Source organism: Acartia tonsa, chromosome 15, assembly GCF_053477335.1.
Source record: "Acartia tonsa isolate MP-2025a chromosome 15, ASM5347733v1, whole genome shotgun sequence".
Lineage (NCBI taxonomy): Eukaryota > Metazoa > Arthropoda > Copepoda > Calanoida > Acartiidae > Acartia > Acartia tonsa.
In genome coordinates, this window is record NC_137274.1 from 23015274 (window position 1) to 23041797 (window position 26524).

Consider the following 26524-nt stretch of genomic DNA (forward strand, 5'->3'; position numbering starts at 1 on the left):
ATGAATGTTTTGTAATTTATTATGATTGGACCAAATTACAATAATGGATCACAGTTTACTAGATATTTTTAAATCAGAGTCATATTATACCTATTATAAACCATGAACCATATTTAAGCCTGAAAGATTAATCCTCAACAGAACCTTAATAGATTGAAGGGGGGGGGGGGAGGATGGTGGAGGGATGAGGACGCCCAAGTCGATAAATTTTTGCTTTATATCCTTAACTCCAATAGCCCCCCCCCTCTAGTTTTTTCAATCTCATTTTTTTTGTAGGTAAGATGGAGTGCTGTGACTTCATGACTTTTTAAGTTTAGTAATTATACGTCGGCAAGAGTTGATTTTATTAGGATATCTGGTCTGTGTTGGTCGTGGTGTCCGGTCAAAGTCGGTTTGGTAGCACCAAATTTAGAAAAAAATTCTAAGTAAATCTTAATTTCTACATTATGACTTTTGTGTATAAGGTAGAAACCTAAAATTTTTTTGGTGAATACTTAGATATCAATGACCTTCTGAGAAAAGTGGTGTTATGACCGTTTGACCGCTCCCTGACCGACTTTGTGACCGATTTTTGTCCGGCTTTTACTACAGACATATATCATGAATATCGTGGCTTCTATTACAGCTAGAGACCTATAATTTTTTTTGGTAAATCCTTGAGCAACAACAAACAGATAAAAATATTAATTGGCGCCGCCAACCACCGTTTTACCGCCGTAACCGCCGAAAATGGCGGTTTCCGTTATTTGCCGTTTTTCGGCGATGATCAGAAAAAGTATTTTTTTTGTTATGAAAAATAAAAGTTCGTCCTAAAATTTGGTCATCCTAGCTGCAAAATTGGCCGCTCTACAGCTGTTTTAAAATTTAGCGGCTGGCCGCTAAAAAGCGGCTAAGGAGCGGTCTGGCCGCTATGACTAGAAAAAGTAATTTTCTCTAAAAATACACATGAACCACCAGAAAAAAATTTTACGTCTTTATCTGTAACAGGAGCCGAGATAGAGGGGGGGGCTCTTGGAGCCCCCCCCCCCCCCCCCCCCCGATCTATTAAGGTGGGAATTGGGGCCCGAGCTGTAAGGGTTAACCACAAACAAAGAGTCATAAAAATTGGCCGCTCTACAGCTGTTTTAAAATTTAGCGGCTGGCCGCTAAAAAGCGGCTAAGGAGCGACCTGACCGCTATGACTAGAAAAAGTAATTTTCTCTAAAAATACACATGAACCACCAGAAAAAAATTTTACGTCTTTATCTGTAACAGAAGCCGAGATAGAGGGGGTGGTCAATATGACCCCCCCCCCCCAATCTATTAAGGTGGGAATAGGGGCCCGATCTGTAAAGGTTAATGAATGGGATAAAAAATAACAAAAGTTAGGAAACATTCTTTTCCAACTTTCTTTTTTGCTCAAGAAAGGTTTGCTGAGGCATATATAACTGCCTCATGGAGTTATCCTTTTCATAACTTTTTAATGCTACCTCCCCTCCAGACTGTTGCAGTTTAATCCTTTGAATATTAAGAGATATAAGTTTTCCGGAATTTTAATTTAGGGAGTAGATTTGAAATCTGCATCAAATTTTAAGGATTTTTTATAAAATTCGTTTTTTGTATAATTCTTTATCTAAAAGCGAAAATACATTTTAAGTTAATTAATTTTGACCAATAGGATAGGTGGATTTTAAACTACCTGCGCTCTAATTGGTTGAATGATATACGACATCCAATCAGAGCGCAGATTTTTTAAATCCACCAATCACAGATGCCAAAATTAATTAACTTAATTTGTATTTCCGCTTTTAGATAAAGAATTATACAAAAAACGAATTTTATAAACAATCCTTAAAATTTGATGCAGATTTCAAATCTACTCCCTACATTACAATTCCGGAAAACTTATATCTCTTATTGAATATATACCTATCACTCTGCAGAAATCTAAAAATCAATTGCAAGGTCTAAGTATGGCATGATCTAGTCGCCTGCCATTGGAGGAAATACTAATTTCATGACAAAATAGTTTTTACTTCTTTCTAGAATATTATTAATAAAAACTCATCCACTGCCTTTTAATTTTTAGATTACATTATTGCACAAATAATCATATCTTGATCTTTATTTAGGTTGACTCTCATTACGAATTAAGTGTCAATGGTTATGTCAAATTAGCAGAGGAGCAAGATAGACTTTTGGAGGTGAACCTATAAATAATTTTGTTTCAACAACTCTTAAATACTGTGATGTGTATTTATGTGTAGCTATAGTTTTTTTGTGTTTGTACCTAAGTAGTCTTGGGGTAGGATTGTATAGTATCCAGGGCCCGCTGTATTATGATCAAGCTCCTTATATCTGGAAAGTTGTGAGTTCAAATCTTTGTCTAAACAGCATCATAGCTAAAGACCTTATAAGTTGCTAGAATGGTAATGGTAAGAGTTGGGTGAATGCCTTTGCACAAGATAATCCTGCAGAGTTTGGACCTACAGACGAAAGTCATGAATGTAAAGGGTTGGATGTTTTCAATAGTTTGACTGCTATTGGCTTGGAACCTGCTGGAAAGGTTGTCAACATTGTTATCAACATTCTCCAAAGGTTTTATCCGAGGTACTAATTGTCTTTGGACACCTCAGTTTTCAATTACCCAGAATTTTAAATTAAACAAATTACAGGTTCTTAACCCTTAACGGTCGGGGGGGGGGGGGGGGCGTTGAACGCCCCCCTATTCGTTTTTTTCTTTCTCATTTTCTGTGTGTGAAAGATAAAGAGCCCAAACTGCTTGACTTTTTAAGTGTGGGTATGAGAGTTGAAATTTTTTGAATATCTCCATCCTGGCGGGCTCAGGATGCCAGCAAACCTGGCAGGGTCATCCAGGTAAAGAGCAAAAATATTTTTTTGACTTAAACAAAGCATTCTATCTTACCAAAATACTAAAATATCCTCTAGTAGTACATCCTCATATTAAATACAGGTGTTCAAGTCAATTTTAGGTTCCAGGTATAATCGTGCAGGTCCTGATCCTCCAGGTCTCCAGAAATCTTTAAAAGGCTCCTGTAGCCGCAATTTTTGACTTAGAGACTTCAAATTTCAAACTTAAGCTTATCTTACATGTCTACATAATGTACTAAAATTTCATAAAGATCCGCTGCCGTTTTCCCGCCGACTGCCGACTGCGGCAGCTGGCAGCTGCCAAGTACAGCTGCGGCCGCTGAAATTATATTTTGATATTTCAAATATAAAATTTACATAAAGCTAAACATTTTCTGCAAAAAAAATTTTATTCTAGCTTCAAAAATAAAAAAAATTACAGCCTTTTAAAATTTATAAGAAAAAAAACCTATAAACAAAGGTTGTTAAATTAAAGGGCAAAGGAAGCGAAAATTGACCTTGACTTACGTTAGGTCGGAAATTCATGATAACACAGGGGACTTGCACAAAAATTTTTAGCCCTCTAGCTCTAATAGGGGGGGGGGGGCGTTGAACGCCCCCCCCCCCTTGACTGATTAAGGTGCGGCAAGGGGTCTGACTGTAAGTGGTTAATAAGTTATTTGAAGCATTTTTTCATTTTAGATTAGTTGAAAAAAATCTAAATTTTTTATTTTATTTTATGTTATAGGAAGAAATAAAACCAATCCTAGAAGAAAGTGGACAAGGAATTGAAACTGTAAATGAAAACTCTGGTAGTTTAGAAAATGTAAGTTTTGAACAAAAACATCCAGTGGAATTTTGAATTTTTTTTTTAAATTTGACAAAAAAATACCAATTACATTGGGAAATTTGTAAAAAATATTAAGCAGCTAAAAATCTGCCTCAAACCAGTCCCACTGCCATGGATATTTTATAGCTGACTAGGCTATATGTTTCTCACACTTTATAGCTAATGGACAGATAAAAAGACAGACATTTCAAAAATACATTTGTAAAAACTTTTGTAATTTGTTCATCATGAATGTTTTGTAATTTATTATGATTGGACCAAATTACAATAATGGATCACAGTTTACTAGATATTTTTAAATCAGAGTCATATTATACCTATTATAAACCATGAACCATATTTAAGCCTGAAAGATTAATCCTCAACAGAACCTTAATAGATTGAAGGGGGGGGGGGGAGGATGGTGGAGGGATGAGGACGCCCAAGTCGATAAATTTTTGCTTTATATCCTTAACTCCAATAGCCCCCCCCCTCTAGTTTTTTCAATCTCATTTTTTTTGTAGGTAAGATGGAGTGCTGTGACTTCATGACTTTTTAAGTTTAGTAATTATACGTCGGCAAGAGTTGATTTTATTAGGATATCTGGTCTGTGTTGGTCGTGGTGTCCGGTCAAAGTCGGTTGGGTAGCACCAAATTTAGAAAAAAATTCTAAGTAAATCTTAATTTCTACATTATGACTTTTGTGTATAAGGTAGAAACCTAAAATTTTTTTGGTGAATACTTAGATATCAATGACCTTCTGAGAAAAGTGGTGTTATGACCGTTTGACCGCTCCCTGACCGACTTTGTGACCGATTTTTGTCCGGCTTTTACTACAGACATATATCATGAATATCGTGGCTTCTATTACAGCTAGAGACCTATAATTTTTTTTGGTAAATCCTTGAGCAACAACAAACAGATAAAAATATTAATTGGCGCCGCCAACCACCGTTTTACCGCCGTAACCGCCGAAAATGGCGGTTTCCGTTATTTGCCGTTTTTCGGCGATGATCAGAAAAAGTATTTTTTTTGTTATGAAAAATAAAAGTTCGTCCTAAAATTTGGTCATCCTAGCTGCAAAATTGGCCGCTCTACAGCTGTTTTAAAATTTAGCGGCTGGCCGCTAAAAAGCGGCTAAGGAGCGGTCTGGCCGCTATGACTAGAAAAAGTAATTTTCTCTAAAAATACACATGAACCACCAGAAAAAAATTTTACGTCTTTATCTGTAACAGGAGCCGAGATAGAGGGGGGGGCTCTTGGAGCCCCCCCCCCCCCCCCCCCCCGATCTATTAAGGTGGGAATTGGGGCCCGAGCTGTAAGGGTTAACCACAAACAAAGAGTCATAAAAAGCGGCAATTTGAGCGTTTTTGGACTAATTATACTGGCACCCAAATCTTATTTCATTGCTCAAAGACTTTCAATACATGATTTATGAATGGTTGGTTCTATACAAATAATGTCCAAACAAATTGAAATCTACAGGGGAATAAATTTTGTTTATTTTCATTGAGGTTGTTATAAATTTTTTGTCCAATGTCTTTTACCTAGCTAAAATGAAACCAAAAGACTGACAAAGTTCTAGGTCAGTTCCTAGTTTTTGAGTAAAACAAATTTCTAACTTTAAATGGACCTTTTGAGAAGCTTACTAAATTTAGTCTTTTTAGGATGGACTATTTGTCTAATTTGTTTTGAAGTACCCACAACCAAAAAGCATAATATACAACATACTTGATCCATTCAGGGGCCTTGATACAGTAAATTAATTCCATTTGAAATTTGTCTGTAAAGATGTTTGCTTAAATATTTATATTCATCATCATCATCAGGCGCATCTCTCTTTTTGACTGAAGTCCAGAGAATACGGACACCCTGCTCCTCCATGAATTCCTGTCCTTGGCAAGTCTCTCAGCCTCTCCCCATGTTAATTCCAAATTAAAGAGGTCCTTTTCAGTGCTCCGCCTCCAGTTCATTTTTGGTTGTCCCCGTTTACGTTTACCAGTGGTGGGGTTCCATTTTAAGCACTTTTTTGGAAACCTATTTTGTTCCATTCCAAGCACATGTCCTAGCCACCTTAGTCTTTTAAATTTCACTTCTGCTTCAATACTTTTGCACTTGGTCTTAGCATACAGCTCAATGTTTGATATTTTGTTTGGCCATAATATTTTGCAAATTCTTCTTAGGCAGCTATTGTGAAATGCATTAAGTTGATTTGTTTCAGTTTTCACAGTTCTCCAGCATTCCGCTCCATAGAGAAGAACTGATTTCACATTACTGTTGTAAAGTCTGATTTTTGTTTTCAGAGCGAGATTCTTTGAATTCCAAACGTTGTGTAGACTGTTGAAAGCAACCCTAGCCTTATCAATCCTGGTTTTAATATCAACTTTTGAGCCATTTTCACTGCTGATAACACTCCACAAATAGGTGAATTTGTTGCTTTGTTTCAATTGTTCACCATTTATTGTTATAGTTTGAACAGGGTTTGTAGGTATATTCATAATTTCAGTCATCTTGACATTAACAAAGAGCCTGACTTGTCCTGCGTATTTGACTAGTCTATCTGTCTTAGCTTGTAGATGTTTAATTGTTTTTGAAATCAGTGCCAGGTCATCAGCAAAGCCCAGATCTTCTAGGTGTCCTAGTATGCCCAGCTGGAGACCACGTTTTTTGTCCTCTGTGGTTTTCTTCATCACCCAGTCAATGACCAATATAAATAGAATAGGTGATAAAATGCATCCCTGTCTAACTCCAGTGCTTATTTTAAAGAAATCAGATGTCTTATTGTTTCCAACTGAAACACAGGCTTGGAAGTTGTCATAAAATTTAGTTATCATAATTATCATCTTTTCTGGTATACCATAACTTCTTAGTATGTTCCAGAGTGTTTGTCTGTGTATGGAGTCAAAGGCCTTAGAGAAATCAACAAAATTTACGTGAAGTGGCTTGTTAAATTCAACACATTGTTCAATAACTGTCCTAAGGGTGAAAATTTGGTCAACACAGCCCCTTCCAGCACGGAATCCAGCTTGTTCTTCTCTTAGTTTATTGTCAATTCTGTTTAAAATAACTTTACATAGGACTTTGCTTGGGATAGAAAGCAGCATAATTCCTCTCCAATTATCAAAATTGTTCAAATCTCCCTTCTTAGGTAGTTTTATGATTATACCTTTAGACCAGTCAGTTGGTATCTTTTCTTGTCTCCAAATTTTATCAAAAAGATCAGTTAGAGTCCTAGCAGAAAGATCTATGTCTGGCTTTAACTTCTTGAATAGTTGGTGGTCTTAAATCTATGTCTATTTCATGTCCTGGTTCTGGTTCAGCAGTAATTTCAGGTTCCTGTCTGTTCAACACTTCTTCAAAATGCGATTTCCACCTTTCAACAACTTCTTTTTCTGTAGTGAGTAATTTACCATCTTTAGCCTTGATAGTTTCACCACTCTTTTTGCTATATTTGCCACTTAATTGCTTGGTTATGTTGTATACTGTTTTCATGTTACCAAAGTCAGCTGCTCTCTGGGCCTTTTCAGCCAGATTGTCAATGTAATCTCTCTTGTCTTTCCTTGTACACTTTTTGACTTCTTTGTCTTAAGCAGTATATTCAGCTCTTAAATTGCTCATATCAGCCAAATGTTGAGCATTATGGATTTTGTTTTTAAGCTTCTTTCTCTCTTCTATTTTGAAGCTCTTAAATTGCTCATGTCAGCCAAATGTTGAGCTCCACTCCAGTCCTGTTAGTTCCTACTTTAGCATTCACATCTCCAAGAACTAGGCACATGTCATGTTTGGGTACTGAGTTTCTGATTGATTGCAGTTGATCATAAAACTCTTGTTTTACTTCTTCATCTTTGTCATTTGTTGGGGCATAGCATTGGATAAGGGTCAACTTGCAGTGCCTTGATTGGAATCTAGCCTTAATTATTCTGTCTGATATAGGTTTCCAGTCTATTAGTGAGTAGTTGACATGTCGTTTTTGAATAATTATAGCAAGACCATACATATGCAGGCTTTCATGCCCAGAATAAAGTATTAGGTGGCCATCTTTGGTTGTAGTTTGTCCTAGTCCTGTCCATCTACATTCTGCAACCCCAAGTATTCCAATATTGTAACTTGTCATTTCTTTAACTACTTGGGCTGTTTTAGTTGACTCATACATTGTTCTAACATTCCAGGTTCCTATCTTACAGCTTTGCTTAGAACTTATTGGTCCTGTCATCAAGTTGATAACTTCCTTTCGGATTTCACAATCATCTTTCATATTCTCAGTAAACTGAGCATCAGTTCCAACAGTTCTTGTTTCATGCACACCTCTGGCTGTGTGAAAGCCATCAGTGTTTGAGGTTCTGTGGGTGTTTTCTTCAACTTGGTGATTTTATAGGTAGGATAGTTAGTCCTACGCAAACCTTCCATATCCCTGGAAGGAAGGGTGACTGGTAAGGGGAGGGACGTCAATAACCCCCAGTACTTCAAGAAGTACCTCCTGCCCTGAAATATTTATATTATTTGATGATAATTAATCTTTATTTAGATTAAATCTCATGGGGTAACAAGATTCAGGGATCCTGTTACATTCAATTCAGCAGAGGAGCAAGTTACTCTTTTGGAGGTAATTGTTTTAAAATAAAAGTTTCACAATGATGGACTTAAATTCAAACTTTAGTTTCATCATATAATTTCCATTTTAGACAGGAAAAGTTTAATTAAAAAATTGCTAACTATGTTAATTAATGATGAAATAATAAAAAAAGATTTTTGTGTTATATACAGATGCAGGATGCAGAACACAAAAAATCTTTTTGATTCAAAAATTTGATTTTATAAGACTAATTATATTTTTCATTTTACAGGGAGAAATGAGATCTAGCAACATAAATTGTGGAACTGAAGAAGAAAATGTTGTTATTGGTGATATGGTAATAATGGTTTTTCCCTAATAGATACAAAGCTATTTCCTATAGAATTTATTTAAAATTTTTAATCTTATCTAGACTAAATTGTTTTGCTAAGGTAACATAAAATAATTCATAATTCAATGAATTATATAGAGTTTTTATTAAAAAGCAAACTGGTAAAGAATTTTTAATTAAGTAAAATATTTTTTTGAATAATTTATGTATGCTTTGAAATTTTAGGATAAGAAAATGCAGATTATTCCCTGTTAAAGGAAGCCTGCAAGAAATACCACTTTAACTGCTGAAAGACTGCCACAAGTAGACCCAATACCCCAAATTTAAAGCCTTCAGCTTCTATAACAAAAACATTCTAGGCATTTTAAAATGACATTTTATGTACAATGAAAATTTTGAAAAAATCTCAATGCTAATGTTAGAAATTAGAAACTACGTGGCCTAGAAACAAAATTATAAGCTTATTTTTGTCTTAAATTTAGGTTGCCAGTAACTAATTATATTTTTACAATAAAAATACCCATTTTTATAGTCAAAATCATTAAAAAAAAATAAGTTTAACTTGCGTTGTACCGAGTGTACTGTAGCCAATCAGAAGGCTGAATCAGCTTAGCAACCAATCACTGCTGAGCTTGTATTAGTTTTTCCCTTTGTTTCCGCTATGATTTTCATTCACAAATGCAATATAAATCGATTTTTTTTCATAGATTTTGACAATAAAATGTGGTGTTTTTATTTTAAAAATGTTATCAGTCACCAGCTATCTAGATATCTGACAAGGATAAGGTTATAATTTTATGTCTAGGCGACGTAATTTAATATTGTTTTTTCTTTTATAAGCATTGTACATCTTTCAAAATTTTCGTTGTACATGAAATGCTATTTTGAAATGCCTAGAATTTTTTTGTTATTGAAGCTGAAGGCTTTAAATTTGGGGTATTGGGTCTACTTGTGTCAGTCTTTCAGTAGTTAAAGCATGGTATTTCTTGCAGGCATCCTTTAAGCAAGTAGAATGATAATTACCTTTCTCAACTTCTCTAATATATTTCTAAAAACCTTTACAATCATAATAAGGAAAACTAAATTCATGTTTGGAAACATTGAAAATTCACAGATAAATGCACAATTTAAAGGTAGAAAAAATAGAAACCCAAAAACTTAATTTTTGGTAATATTCCTCAAATTTTTCAGTTAATATGCAGTTTTTGTACAAGGCAAAAAGTAACTTTGTGTTGGAAGCCTAAAAAGTCATGAAAAATTTAATTTATTATGACCGCTTTGGTTTTCTAACAGGGGGTTATAAATTGTAGATACACCCCCATTTTGCAGACATTGGTATCAAACAATTTCTATTATATTGTATCGCTAAAAAAATATATAATTTAAAATCAATTTAGGTTAAGAGAGGAAAATTCAAAAATCTCACAAAAAAATGTCCAAGGTAAAAAAGTAATGGTAATATCCCTTAAAGTGTGATGTTAAGCACACAAAACCTCTCCTCCCATACTTTTTGAATGATTGCCTGTAATCTCTTTAATTAAGACATGGTATAAACATGAAAATATTTCTTTCTCTCTAGTGACTTGTATTATAGTTAGTTATTATCCTTAATATAAGCTGTTCTATATGATTCTAAAGTTATTTATAGTGCACAGTTACATTATGAATAAACTTATTATTAATGTTTAGTTTGCTGGAGAGAAGCCAAATTTTTACATTGGCCAATTTGTTATTCTTGATGTTTGATGTGTGTTTGCCAGCCTGGGATTTCATCAGTGACCTAAAAGTTCTCATTCAGTATTGGTCTAACTCAAATTTTACCTGGGTAATGATAAGTTCTATATTTTTATTTTATTTTTGTATTTTTAATCTTGAATTTTATTATCATTCTTAAATTTTAGAATGAATATGAAGAGTATACTCAACAAACAGGAAACAATCAAATTACATCTTTCTATTTTTTAATTCTATTTTGCTATTATTTCAGTAATTATTTTTAAACATTTATTATAAAATAATTTTCCAGTATCATTGTGAAACTGATCTATTTCCAGTGGATTAGAACTGGTTCTAAGACACACTGAAAAACTATATATGGCATCATTTAATATCCAGTTTTCTACAAGTATTAAAATATACAGTCATAGCATTAAATCCAGTTTTGTTAGCCACAAGATACCAAGGCATAGGCAAACAAAACTGGTTTTGATCTTAAATTTCTACATTTTTATATCTGCAAAAAGCTGTTTATTATATGATGCAATAAATAACTATTCTTTTATATATTTCTTTATTTATATTACAAAAGGTCATAAAATCTATTGTTTACAACTCAGCCACTTTTCAAAAAATTTACCTCAATTATTTTCTATATCATATTGAATCATCAACCAATTCTATATATGGATAACAGCTGCTCAGAATCTTGGGGCTTTTATTCATAGTTTTAGTAATTAACAAAAAATAGCCTTAAACCATCCTAAAACTTATCTTTTTTTTATTTGTTTAAAGTTTATTTAGTTATACTTTAAAATGCATATAACTATATAACTCTCCACACCCTGCCTTAACCATTTAAAGGATAGAAAAAATTTACCATCAAAACGGATAATGCAGCGTTCAAATAGGACCTAGTGCCAAGTAGAATCCATTGAGCATAAAATCCTAGCTGCTCCTTCTTGGCAGAAATTTCATTTTTAAGATTGAAGGTGAAAAACACTTAATTCACCCAATATACAAGGTAATTCTACTTTTAATACAGGAAGCACAAAGGTGTTTTTGTAAATTTTGCTCAATAGGATACTTTTGTGACACAAATAAAATCTTATTAATGTAAAATCAAAGAAACAGTAGTGATTTGACTCAAATTTGGTTAACTTGTCTTTGTGTTTTAATTGTTTTCTTTTTAATATCAAACATTAAGGTATAGAATTCTTTACTTATTAAGAATAGAGAAAATTTAGAGACATACTCTCTTAATCAGCCAATAGAATAACCATGGAAGAACAATCTGGCTAAGTTATTGGTAGAAATGTGTAAAGATTTTGACAGAAAATAGATATTTTTTTTGCATTTCTTAAGACAAAGTTAGCTTTTTAGAAATCATATTGTTGAAAAATTTCTTTGCTGTATTACTGGAATGGATCATACATAAAAAAAAATAAACAAAGGTGTTTGTCTGCTAGAATTTCTCTTTTAAGCTGAAAAAGTATAGGACCAGAGATATTTTAGATGATTATAGTGCTAAGATATGACTCTACAGGTTATCGGATTACTTACATGTATGGTTAATATTTCTATAATATTCTATATAATTCTAATAAACTGCCAAGTAATAATTTGTAATAAATCAGTTTCTATTAAAATTTCTGATATGAATTTGTTAATGAAATTGAAGACCAATTAATAAGGTAGGTATCTTTGTGAAATGTAACTAATTCTTTTTTCAAGTTCTCTTCTATATTAAACTGCTGTAAAGCTTTCCACTTAATAATAAAAACTTAATGCTTTGGTGAAACCTAAGGTCTCTGCTGAGTGCTAATATAAATCCCAATAGATGGAGTTATAGATTCTTCTAAGTGTGTGATATTATATTTTCACAAGACTTTAGCTGGGAAAATGATCCTGAAACTGGTATGTTTAATGGCAATAAGCCCCAACCTACAAAATCTACAAGTTCTTGTTTCTGATATGGTTGAATCAAACAGCAACTTTTGATTTATATTTGATCTAAGTAAGTTAAATTTTATTGAATAGTGTCTGATTACAAAGAAATTTGATTGCTTTAGTTCCTCAGACATCCAGAAGTTCTTTCCCTATCCTCAATGTTAAGTACCATTTAGAGATGTTGATCTTTTACATCAAATATACTGAAGATCTCAATCATGATAAACATTGCCACAGCACAGCAAAGGCAAGACTTATAGTTAAAGAACCCTTTAATTAAGCGTTTTGTTTCAAAAGGTTATCATGGTACACCTTTTAAAGCTAAAAATTTCATTAATAAACATGAATTTCTGGGAGAAATTCAATACAATCTGAACTTGACAAAGCCAAAGTTTAACTCAAATTTGAACTGTACATTGATTGTAAACAAAGCTTTAGAAAGTAGTTAATACTAGTTTAAGCTCAAAACCAGCTGACATCTGAAGATATGAGAGCCTGGTTGATGATTTTAACATGCATTTAGGCAAACTGGATTCTTAGTCACTTCTAGAGTGATTTGTGTTAAAGCCTAAGATTCCCTGTTCGAGAAAGGCAGACTTAAGTTTCTATCTTCATTTTAAAAGAGTACTTTAAAAAGTAAAAGAAAATTAGCTCAGTGGATTATCATACAGTATTCAATAAACCTTTAAATCATATCTTAGCCATATACATAAAGTATAACTAGTTTGTCAAACAGGTCATGTAATCTGTTGAAATTCTAAAAGACAAAAACCTGTGATTAGTTTGGTTATGGATGATCCATTTGAGTAATACAGGAAAGAAATTTCAACAATTTGAAATGCAACTATTCATAGTTGACTTATTATATACGCTTTAATACCTATATGCTCTACTTTAAACAAGAAAAGAAAGTAATTCTTACAGAATGGGTTTTACCTTTTCAAAGCTTTATTCTAAGAAATGCAAATATTTTCTTTTACACATTTTGCACACAAAATGAAAACTCTCCATCTCTTCCATGCAAAAATCTGTACAACCAATAAAATAGCCAAATTTCTCTTCGCCAGGTATCCTATTGGATGATTTAGAAAGTGCGTTTCTAGATTATCTCTATTTTAGCACATACACAATTTGCAAAGAACTCTATACCCAAATGTTTGAGATTAAAAAAAAACAATTAAAACACAAAGACAAGTTAACTAAATTTGAGTCAAATCACAACTGCTTTATTGATTTCACATTAATAAGATTTTATTTGTGTCACAAAAGTATCCTATTGAGCACAATTTACAGAAACACATTTTTTCTTCCTGTATTAAAAGTAAAATTACCTTGTATATTGGGTGAATTAAGTGTTTTTCACCTTCAATCTTAAAAATGAAATTTCTGCCAAGAAGGAGCAGCTAGGATTTTATGCTCAATGGATTCTACTTGGCACTAGGTCCTATTTGAATGCTGCATTGTCCGTTTTGATGGTAAATTTTTTCTATCCTTTAAATGGTTAAGGCAGGGTGTGTCTCAATAGATAAACCCAAGAGTAATGTAAAAGCAAATATTTTAAATCAACTAAAGTGTAACAACAAGATCAAATTTCTAGCTTACTTATTGATTGTTCATTTGATATACAGCTGTAGCCAACTACACATACAGATATACAAAGTTTGGACAAGAACAGATGAATTCCATTGGATTTATTTCATCAGGTACTTAATAAATTTTTCATGTTGTAATGACAAAATTATTTGACTTTTTTTTATTCATGTCTAAGATTTATGATAATTATTAATAAAATTTTTGAAAAATTGCCTAAAATATACCAGAAATTTTTAAAAGTTTAAAATTAAACTCAATATCTTTTTCTCGAAAAGTCCATTGCTTTTTCTGTATTTATAGGGTATAAGTGTAAACCTTTATAAAGTTAATGTATAATTAATATGTATAAACCAAAACCAAGTAATTCAAAATTCTTATGATTATAGGCTGTTTTTAAAAAAAAAATTAAAAAGAAGTAATCCTGCTTTAAAAAATAACAGCAATTTGTCAAAATTTATCCTAATGAGAAGGTGTAAACCAAAGTCCCAATAGCATTTTCAAACCTTAGTATTTTTTTTAAGTTTAATTTACACAGTTGTAACAATCAAACCATGAACCAAAAAAAGTAAAAAAGAAATTAAAATGAACATTTTTAATAAAGTAGACTATTGTGTAAGGATTAGGGCGGGTTCATATCGGAATTAAACAAAGAGGGGATGTGCAACAGCTAAAACTAATTTAAATGAAATTTCTGACCAAAAAAATGTTATTAAAATCGAGTTTTAGAAGTTAGAACATGACCACTTAAAATATTATTTCATCAATAAAAACTATGCAATGACGACATTTAAGTCTCTCCACTTATTATCTCAGTTCCTTTTAGTGCTAGAGGGCTAAATATTTTTGTGCATTTCCCCACTTTAATAATAAATTTGCGACTTTAAGCCAGTCTAAGTCATATTTGGCTTCCTTACCCTTTATTTACCAACCTTTTACCAATGATCAGACATACAATTGTATAGCTATTTGTAAATGAGAGTAAAAAATTTATTGATCAGAACTATGGCTTCATGGTGCTCCCAGGAATGGCTTCAATGCCTCGTCGTCAGCGGTTTTAAGACTTAGGATAAATTTTAAATCATCCAAATCATAAAAATTATTTGCAGATCCCTGCTTTGGTCTCTGAACAAAATTTTCAAACTCGACCCTCCCTAGTAAGGATCATGGAAAGAAAGCAAAGTAACTGACTTTGTTGTATTTTCAAAGTAGATTTTCTCCTATTTCTAGACCCTGCAGTGTGTTAACACCCTGCAAGCCTATTTCCTAACCCTGAGGGGCAATAATGTATGTATATTTCAAATTCAATTATTATACATATGACAACGTTTATGTAAGTGGATTATAGAAGAAAAAACAATTGGATACAATTAATCATAATGCAAAAAAGAACATAAAGTCAGTCATAAGTAAATAATTGCGACTTGACCATTAGTCAAGTTTGAGGGTTTACCCAAGCCGCTGTTTGTGTTTTCTGATAAGGGAATAAAAAAAAATCCTTGGAGATATGATTGCAGTTATTTACACTGCATTAAATTAAATGTGACTTAACTGGTGTTTATTATGTGTTTCAATTGGAATTTGTTTGTATATATAGAAATAATGAATGTCATTTAGAAGTTCAAAAATGTAAAAATATGCTGATTTGTATGTTTAGAAGAAAATTATGCTGATTGTATCATAAGAAAATAATTTTCATTATGATATTTAGGAGAAAGCTACTCTATTATTAGATGTCTACATTGTTTGCAGCTGTGATTTATTAGGATGGGGTGTTGTGGCCGTTTAGGATACAGTATTTGATTTGCAGAAGATGACATTGCTGACATTTGCTGTTAAATCAACTTACACACAACCACCTCTGAAAGTTTAAATTATTATATATAGTCTTAGGATACATTATTTTAGGTTTGTAGTTGATATAGGTGACATTTGCTGTTAAATCAACTAAAAATAAACACCTGAAAGTTTAAATTATTATATGTAGTCTAATAGATACATGCCCCCCTCCCATTAAGCATAAATCTAAGGACTAATTTTTGGGAGACCTACACAATACAGTATGACCCTCGAAAAAGTATTTCAGTCACTTTTTCAAAACTTTAGCTCTAAAAATCGCTGGTGTAAATGGAGGTAAAATTCAAATTTTTATATATGCTTGTGTGGAAATATACAGAGAACACGGACATATGCTACTTTTAATAATACATTAAGAAAAAAGGGCTGTACACCCAAAAAAATACTTTTTCGAGGGTCATACTGTAGAAAAATGCTAACCCCCTAAACTTAGCTAGCAAAATTCTGATGATAGGGCGATTTTGATATGTATGTTACACAAGTGAATATTGTAAGTATGATTTTATAACTAATGTCTGGCAGATTAAGTTGTGTTAGACGATAAGATTAAAGATTATTTTTTAAAGATTAAGTTGTATACATCTAAGGACTAATTTTTGGGAGACCTACATAAAAGAAAAATGCTAACCCCCATCATTAGCTAGCAAAATTCTGATGCTAGGCCAAAATTGTTATGTATGCTGCAGAAGTGATAAGTATAATTCTATAACTAATGTCTGGCAGTTTAAGTTATATTAGAAGGTTAGATGGAAGATTATTTTTTGAAGATGAAGTTGTAATGGAAGATTATATTTTGAAGGTTAGGTCGACTATCAAATATTACTTATTTTCTTGGGAAGAGGTGGCCGTTTTAGGTAAAATATTTTAGATTTGAAGAATTTTGTTTTTATAAATGAAGGCAGATATGACATATTAGCGATTTGAATTTATGGCGATTATAAAACTTGAAGATGAAGGGTTGTAATTGGCTTTGAAACGTGGTTGATATTGAATTTGGGTTAGTAGATATCATCACTTTAATCCATTTTAGATGTAGATTCTAGAAGTTTTGTCTTGGAATAAATATTTTTATTTAACTAAAGTTGATATTTATATGTTAGATTTTTGTGTGAGGTTACTCACTTAAGTCACAAGACTGTATGCTCTGAGAGCTTATATTTACCTAAACTAAAATACCAAAAAAGCTACAGCGACAATATGTCAAAACCTGTTACTTAATTTCTTGCAATGATCCCAAATAAATCCTAGCTAAAATTAAAAATTAAAATTCATCTGTATGTACTGTTTAGTTTATCAACACTATACTTATTCTTTAGCAAATAAAAGGTTCTATGAAAATTTCTAAACTCTACTAATCTGCTTTTTCACTACATAAAAATTTTGTCATTTTTGGGCTATTCTTTTAATTTTTTTTTTTTTATTAATAATGATATTAACCCTTACAGCTCGGGCCCCAATTCCCACCTTAATAGATCGGAGCCCCCCCCCCCCCCCCTCTATCTCGGCTCCTGTTACAGATAAAGACGTAAATTTTTTTTCTGGTGGTTCATGTGTATTTTTAGAGAAAATTACTTTTTCTAGTCATAGCAGTCAGGCCGCTCCTTAGCCGCTTTTTAGCGGCCAGCCGCTAAATTTTAAAACAGCTGCAGAGCAGCCAATTTTGCAGCTAGGATGACCAAATTTAAGGACGAACTTTTATTTTTTATAACAAAAAAATTACTTTTTCTGATCATCGCCAAAAAACGGCAAATAACGGAAACCGCCATTTTCGGCGGTTACGGCGGTAAAACGGCGGTTGGCGGCGCCGATTAATATTTTTGTCTGTTTGATGTTGCTCAAGGATTTACCAAAAAATTTATAGTACTCTAGCTGTAATAGAAGCCACGATATTCATGATATATGTCTGTAGTAAAAGCCGGACAAAAATTGGTCATAAAGTCGGTCAGGGAGCGGTCATAACACATTTTTTCTCAGAAGGTCATTGATATCTAAGTATTCACCAAAAAAATTTTAGGTTTCTCCTTATACACAAAAGTCATAATGTAGAAATTAAGATTTTTTTAGAATTTTTTTCTAATTTTGGTGCTACCCAACCGACTTTGACCGGACACCACGACCGACACAGACCAGATATCCTAATAAAATTAACTCTTGCTGACGTATAATTACTAAACTTAAAAAGTCATGAAGTCACAGCACTCCATCTTACCTACAAAAAAAATGAGATTAAAAAAACTAGAGGGGGGGGCTCTTGGAGCCCCCCCCCCCCCGATCTGTAAGGGTTAATAATGACATCAAATTTAAAATACTATATTTTAGGAGTATGAATTATTCTAATTCTACCTATGTATGGGGAAATAGAAGGATAAATGGTCTGATTAATGAACTAAATTAAATGATTTTTCTCTGTTTAATATTTCAAATTTAAAAGTCTAAATTTATTTCAAACCTAAATAATAGTTCATAACTAGATTATGTACATATATTAGAAAAAAAAAAAAAATTATTTTGCTCAATAATCTCTAAACTTTAATTATTGATGTAATGACTTTTTTTCAGTGATCATTCTACTTCTACCAAGCATATCACTCATACTAGACCTTGTATTGGAGAAAACTTGGAGTGTCAAAAAGCTTGGAATGGCATTTGCTTATCAACTAGTGATGTTGTACAAGGTAAGTATGTAAAAATGGCTTGGATCCTTATATATAAGTTCCAATGAACTCAATTACTGCCTTAAGTTTTTCCTTTACAATGTAGCTTCTTGTAGGTATAGAGATAATTATATTTTTATTAATGAAATTAAAAGAACTTTTATGGAGTAAAATGCTGTGTAAGCAATAAAGAAAACAAAGCTTTTTTATTTTGGGGGGGGTAAAATGGACACGAAGTGCAACGCATAATTTATAATTTATTTACCCACCCAAAATTTTTACCCCAGGGGTAAAATTAGCTTGGGGGGTTAATTAACCCCCTGAAATCTGTTGGCAGGGGTAAATTTTATTTACCCCCCCTCCCCAAAAAAATTTACCCCCAAGGTAAAATTTTTGGGGTTGGTAATTTGATAATGTAAAAAGGTACCTACATAATATTAAAATACTATAAAATATTTAGGAGTAAAATTGCACTCGAAAACGCCAACATTTTCTTTGTTGGGAATTTTTTTTTCGGGGGGTAGATACGGCACCCCCAAGATAGGGGTAAATTTGTTACACTTTTCTTGCTGCATATATTTCATAGCCCAAATTTATATATGTAAGAAAAAATCAGCCCGAAAAACAAGAATTATTAAAAAAACTGTTTAAACTAGTTTCTTGATATTTTTTCATTAAAATATATTGTTACAACACAATGTACCTTGTGGTGCATAGATAACCTCTCCCACCCCTGTGTTTTCAAAAGCAAATGGATACAGAAGAGGAGAGGGGGTTGTTGATTTGTTTATCACTTTAGTTAAGGTTATATTGTGATCTGGGTAGCCTGGCAGATTTAGAGCTCTGCTTGAGAGAACAAAAATTTTCATAAACACTTAACTAAATCTTTTGTCTAAAAGTCTGAATTCTATTTGTGAATTGTATACTTATAACTTGAATAAGCATTTATCAAGAATGCTATGGGATGAAAGAATGAACAATAATTTTATACACTTCACCAAGGACAATTGAGCTAACAATAAAAATTTCATTGCTATAAAACTTTTGGTACTATTGTAATGTACAATCCATCACTGGTAATTATTGTATATTCTCACTAGCCACTATGCCCCTAGAGGCCTCTAGGGGCACTTGAGGAAGGGGAAATCGAATTTGATAAACCAATTTCTTATTTTAGATTTTAAAAGAAAAATTCTTTAAAAATATTTTTGGGGGTGAAAATTTTTTTTTTCTGGGGGGGGGGGGTGTTCCCCCCATCATTTTAAATTTTAGTAAAAAATAAAAAAATGAAAAAAATTGGGGGGGGGGGGTTGGGGGTGTCCCATCATCCAAGAAAATAGTTATAAACCTTCCCGGGACATATGAGAATCTACTCTGTTAAGGAGAACCGATCGGTTCAGCGGTTAGCGAGATCCTGTGGTACAGACACACAGATACACAGACACACATACAGACAAACATCCTGTTACTTTAGTATAAGGATTAATTAATTTTATTGTAAAATTTTTTTTTAAAATCAAAGAGAGCCTTTTTTCACATTTTTGATTTGATGAATGTGGTTACGTTAAATATACACGGTGTTTAAAAAAAAACTGCGTTTTCAGGTTTTGAGAAACAACCAGAAGGAATATGAAAAAAATGAGGTCCATATTCTATGCAAAAATGTACATTGGATTTACTTAAGGTGTTTTTTAATATCTCTAAAAATGCGGCTGTACTGATTGGTACATGTAGGGGAAAAATGCTTAATGTTGAATATGAGATATCAATTGATTAAACTTGTATATTTTGCAACATATTGTTTCAAAAGTACAATATCCAAGTAGTAAAAGGTTGAATCAATGTTCCCCAATGAATTTTTTTACATATTTTCTTTTTAGGCTCCATGCAAAGACCTTTTTAGGTTCTTCAGAATTTAGTTTTTTCTATTTCTCTATGGCAAAGTCATTTTTAGAAAAAAGATCTCTATTAATACTGTGTGCATTGACAAATAAAAGAAGTCACTTTTTATTTCATTTTGATATCTTTAGAAATAAGCAAGTTATCATGGTTTGAAATTGTCGGTAAAAAGTGCGTTTTCTTCAATTACTCATGTTTTTACATGATCTCTTATAATCTGTCAATCAAAATTAAGAGATTAAAGGGGGAGGGGCGAGGAATAATATGAAGAATTTTAATACTAAGAACTAAAATCCAAGCAAAAAGAATATTAATTTTTTGTTTTAAAAAAAGGCATTTTAAATTAGATTTTAAATGTAATTATTAGAATATTTGGTTGAGCATGCTATAATGTTGTTTTCAAGTAAAAAGAAAAATTTAATTGAATGTTATAGCCCTAAATTCTACTTGAATAAAGCAACACACATACATTTGTTTATTCAACCCTTAATGGTCGGGGGGGGGGGGGGGTCATTGAACGCCCCCCAATCCGGTTTTTTCTATCTCATTTTCTGTGTGTTAGAGATAAAGAGCCCAAACTGTGTGACTTTTTAAGTATGGGTATAACACATAACTGAGAGTTGGAATTTTTTTAATATCTCCATCCTGGCGGGCACAGAATGCTAGCAAACCTGGCAGGGTGATCCAGGTAAAGAGCAAAAATATATTTTTGACTTAAACAAAGCATTTTATTTTACTAAAATACTAAATTATCCTCTGGTAGTAAATCCTACCAGTAAATACAGGTGTTCAAATCAATTTTAGGTTCCAGGTATGATCCTTCAGGTCCTGATCCTCCAGGTCCCCAGAAATCTTTAAAAGGCTCCTTAGACTGCAATTTTTGACTTAGAGACTTAGAGACATATTAAAATTTCATAAAGATCCGCCGCCGTTTTTGTGCCGACCGCTGACTGCGGCAGCTGGCAGCTGCCAAGTACAGCTTCGGCCGCTGAAATTTATGTTTTGATATTTATAATATAAAATTTACATAAAGATAATCATTTTCTGTAAAAAAATTGTTCTTCTATCTTCAAAAATAAGAAAATTACAGCCGTTTGAAATTTTTAAGTGAAAAAGGACCTAAAAATAAGGGTTGTTAAATAAAAGGGTGAAGGGAGCAAAAATTGACTTTGTTTCACTTAAGGTCGAAAATTCATTATCAAACAGGGGACTAGCTCTAATAGGAACTATGATAATAGGGGGCCACCCCCCTCCCCCGACTGATTAGGGTGTGGCAAGGGGCCCGACTGCAAGGGGTTAAGCTCTAAAAAGCGCTATTGTTTTAAGAGATGTTAGAAAACACTATTTATAAAATTGATCCATATTTTTATAGAGAATAAGAATATATAATTATTTTTTTCATACTCCTACTGGTTGTTTCCAAAAATCGGAAAACGCAGTTTATTTTGAAACACCCTGTATTTGTATATATTTATCTAAGATATTTAATTATTAAGGGATTGCAATGTTTCTTGAATCATGATGATGAACAGAAGAAAAGATATCAAAAACAAAAGGTGAACATTTAAAGCATTTAGAAAATATAAAAAAAAACATTTAGAAAAACATGCTTATTAGGGGGATTAGTTTTGATTACAAACTAATTAGGTATAAATATTTGTATGTATATGCTTTATTTACTAAAACCAATATAATTTTTTCAAGTGAAAAACTATTTTGATTAATTATGTTTTCTATTAAAAGTGCAGAAAATTACTAAATATGTTGAAATTATTTTTTATATTCTCGAAAAATCTTCATTTCTAGCATCAAATTTTTTTTCCCACAGCTGACAGCAGCTTGAACTGTTAAGGCACAAATTCTGTAAAGCTAAATAAGTGCAAATTATTATTATTATCACTATTAGGTCACAAAAATATGTGGGTTTATTTAACAAATGTCTACACAATACTAACTAATTTACATGTCCAAGTTAGGCCAGGTACAGCAAAATAGAATTAACCACCTTCCTCTTTTAATGTATTTTGGGGTAGGGCTAAATTTATAAATGGTGAAAATATAATCATTACAATAGCTGGATTATACAAGAAGTATTAGACTTTTAAACAGGAGAGCATAAAAATTTTCAAAATTGAAAAAAAATATTTCTAAGAGGATATTACCTTTTATTTTATTTTATTTTATTAAATTTAGCAAATTTTTTTTCATAATTTTGAATAACTGGGTAAGTAATTTTAAACATATATCCAACTTTCAAACATTGCGTTAAGATCACATTAATTTCTAATTATATTGTTATAGGTTTATGAATTGACTATGGAGGCAATCTTACAATTTTTCCTCCAGACTGGGGTTTTACTATACAAGTTATTCTACACTGCGCCATCAGAATTTGAATTCATGAAAGAAGATGATTACACAATGGAACTAGTGAGTATCACAACCTCATTCATCAGCATCTTGTGGGGCCTTAGCAGTTTCAAGATAAATGTGACTCAGACAGAACCTAAGTTTTTGGACAAGCTTATCTTGATGGTGAGAAGCTCTGTTGATATCATTGTAAGGTCAGATCATTTATTTTATTTTACATAACTGTTAAAAAGGTATTATTTTCTTATACAAATTATGTTCCTAAACACTTTACAGTTGCTTGCTTATAGCTAAAAGAAAAATCTACTGGTTTAAAAAAATATTTGTTTTTGTGCTTTTCCTTATTTTTTTCTTCTAAAAAATTAATATATACATAAAATAAATTGGTTTCTTTCTCTTACACTACGCTTGTACATGCAATTATAAAGTATTAGGGTAGGTTAAATTAGATAAAAACACTCATACCTGTTTTGAGAAATCATTAAGAAATCACCCAAACAACCACCAATAGCATCCACATAGCACAACACAATACATTTTTTCTCTCTCAATAACAAAGTTACTCTATCCATTCAAAACAAAATACTCAAGCACATTGGGAAAATGTGCTCACAATAAATTAATCATCAAAATTCACCATATGCACAAATGCAGCGTAAAACATACATACAAAGAGTTGTCTTCATCCAGAAACACAAGGACACAATTTTCCCTGGTCAAATTTTCACTTTTTGATAACAGTCACACAATAACCAGGACACATCCTAATACATTTTTATAAGGATACAGAATATCTAACATACTTTCCTTGAAAATAAAAAAAAAACAAATACTACTTTTTCACATTTTTACATTTAGTGTTTTTCTTTTACTTTGAGAATAAAAAGAAAAGTTTAGAAATCAAATGAGATTGAAAATACATCTAGTCCATCTAAAAAATTTCTTATGGTTTAGAAATTAATTTAGGAATATTGCAAAAGCTTTTAATTACTTGTTCTTTATCTAGATTGGCTACATTGGTCAGCATTATAGTTGTAAGTCTCAATTGGAAGATTGGGGTTCTTATTTCAACATCCTGTATGTGCTTGTTTGTGTTCACCGTTCCTTCACTAGCTGTGTGGTACAATAAACACTCTAGACACCAAACTTCTCTTTCTGACCGATCAACTGTTTTCATGCCTGTTCCTACATTCAAGTTGGCTGAAAATCCTGACAACATCATTCTGTCCAGAATGTACAACAAATTTGTTGTTTTCATTCTAATTGTAGTAGTTGTGGTCCTGCAAATCCTGAATTGGCAAGAAGTTTTTCAGTTTGTTGAACCTGATTTGTGGTAAGCTTCTAAAATTTGATATAAATGGCTCATAGATGATATCAAAAATATGTATTCTGACCTCATAAAGTCAAAATTTATTACTAAACTATAAGATTACTTTACTCTAAATTTCAAAATTTTAGATAAAGGATAAAATTATACAGGGTGTTTTTTTTAATAGGACAAGAGTATTGATTTATATAACCCACTTGACATTGACAGAAATTAATTCTCTATATCTTAATTTCTTTATTAGGTTGGGGCAATTTGTCTAAGGAAAAAAAATTTAGCAATTTTCAATAAATTATGCCTTAAAGATCGGTTTTTCCAAAGTACCTATTTTGGAAGATTTTCGTATCATGACCAATTTAAAGAGTGTGCACAATTGTGTGTATTTTAAAAAATAAAATTGCACAGCTTGTGTTAATAATAGAAAAATCTTACACATACCGTTAGAATTGTCATAAACTACAGTTTTTGGAGATATATGTATTATATTCGTGCTATTTGTAGTATAAATGCTATGTTGGAAAATGTGAGATAATGTGATGTGTATAGCATTTTTCTACTATTAAAACAAGCCGCGCAATTTGAATTTTTAAGAAATATGCATTTTTGCACACTCTTCAAATGGGTCATTATCTAAAAATCTTCCAAAAATAGGTACTTTGGAAAAACCGGTTTTTAAAGCATAATTTGTTGAAAATCGCTAAATATTTTTTTCTTATAAAAATTGCTCCAACCCAATAAAGAAATTGAGATATAGATTATCAATTTCTGTCAATGGCAAGTGGGTATATATTAAGCAATACTTTTGTCCTCTTTGAAAAAAAACACCCTGTATATCTTGCAAATGTATAAAAAATATATAAAAGATACCTAAATATACCTGGACATTTAGTTGATTATATACATTTGATTTATTTTACCTTTTTTAATGTTCTCAATTTTGTAATTTTTTTATTGATAGGTGGAACTGTGCAGAGAGAGCCAGAAAGTTACTCTTTCTTCAGAAGATTGTATGGGTGACAATTGCCACATGTCTTGGGATATCAAGTGTTGAATTTATTCAATACTTGATGTTCAAGACATGTTGGATCAATTTCTTCTTTCTTGAAAGAAATGAGAACACTCTGGAAGCACAAGGAAGCACTACAGGTTAGTTGGAAAAATTATCTGCTTTTTCAGCAAAAAACCTACAAGGTCAGGAGAAAAAAAAGATGGCCTTATCTTGCATAGCTACCAAATAGCCATTCTTATCTATCCTTACTGATGTCAATAATACTTTTTTCTAAAAAAAATATTCTTTTAGCTTCAAAAGTCTTACGGGGTGAGTCTTGAAAAATTCGTATGCTAAAATTTCTTGTTTTGTAACTTTAGATCTTTGAATATTGTTGCTATCTATTTCTCTTAGGAATCAAATTATATAACATTTATTTCCTGTTTAGAAGAAAATATTGTCACCTCTAGAATGGAAAATCTGAAAAGGTAAATATTTGTTTTAACACCCACTAAAACTTCATATCAAATCAACCTTTCCAAGTAATACTTTTTTTTGGCAACTACATCCAGTGGAAGCAAAAACCCCTGACCATTCCATTTTGGGAAGTTAAGCAAATTTAACATTACTACCAGTTTGATATTTTGAGATATGTTAATTGTAAAGTTTTATGCCTCTCATTCTAATTGCGTAAAAAATAGTGTGTGACTTGTGTTAAAATTTTATGAATAATCTTCAGAGTTATCTTGCTTAGATTTCTTGAAAAAAGAAGAATTGTTGACATTGCTGCAGGTAGGATAAATGGCTGTTGGTTGGCACAACAAGAAATGCAAGATTTTTTTTTTTTAATTTGTTTTTGTGGGGGAGGGGAATTTATTAAGGTGAGGTTAAAATTCTTACAGTAACAAAATAATCAAAGAAAAACACTCTTTAAGCTAAAAATTTAAAAATATATAAAAGTATTGTGATAAATAAATATTTGAAAATAAGAAATATTTTTTTTTCACTAAAAAATGATGGGGAATTCAATTCTTATTGTTACTTCCTAATGTTGATTAAAATTAAATTAAAATTTATGCTTATATTAACTCATCTTTAAACTATTATGAAACAGTAGAAGTATAAAGTTACAACGAATATCTATTAATTTTTGTTATATTTTTGACAAAATAACTAGCCCTTTCAGTATGAAGCTTATTTCCATGTTTAGGTCTTCTTCTTTTTGGTTTCATCATTTTAGCAATTTCGCTGGCAATTGTTCAAACTCACAGAGAAACAGGATTTGTTGAAGTCCAAGAAAACATTAATAAAACTGAAATTGCCCATCTCATAGAAAAAATTGAAAAATCAGGGTAATCATTTTCTATAATATTCACACATTTGAAAAATTGTCATCAAAAAGTTTTATTACTGGGGCTGCCAAAATATTTGCTGTATAATTTCTGGATCAAATATAATCTATGATTCCAATTTGTACATTTTATTTATAATGTACACATTTAATGTCATAATTATGGCTAACCCAAAAATGGGGTATATGTATATCTTTTTCTGAACTACAAAAAAAAACTTCAGACTGCAATTGACTAA

At 31.8% G+C, this 26524-nt stretch overlaps 1 protein-coding gene across 1 annotated transcript; it reads left to right on the forward strand.

Annotated features, from left to right (window-relative positions):
- LOC145307007 (uncharacterized) lies at positions 1–26524 on the forward strand. The gene is made up of 16 exons (XM_080149347.1): positions 1–6; positions 2112–2183; positions 3599–3676; positions 8205–8282; positions 8524–8589; positions 9981–10024; positions 10485–10498; positions 13878–13952; positions 18256–18371; positions 21746–21805; positions 22551–22813; positions 23626–23952; positions 24905–25092; positions 25383–25422; positions 25689–25815; positions 26510–26524. Exons 1-16 carry the CDS (start codon positions 1–3, stop codon positions 26522–26524), a joined length of 1569 nt encoding a protein of 522 aa, XP_080005473.1.

What these genes read in the sequence shown, in the direction of transcription:
- LOC145307007 (XM_080149347.1), top strand. An exon ending in AGCAAGTTACTCTTTTGGAG is followed by an intron (nt 8,283 to 8,523) that starts GTAATTGTTTTA and finishes TTCATTTTACAG; the next exon opens with GGAGAAATGAGATCTAGCAA. An exon ending in AGAATGGAAAATCTGAAAAG is followed by an intron (nt 25,423 to 25,688) that starts GTAAATATTTGT and finishes TATCTTGCTTAG; the next exon opens with ATTTCTTGAAAAAAGAAGAA.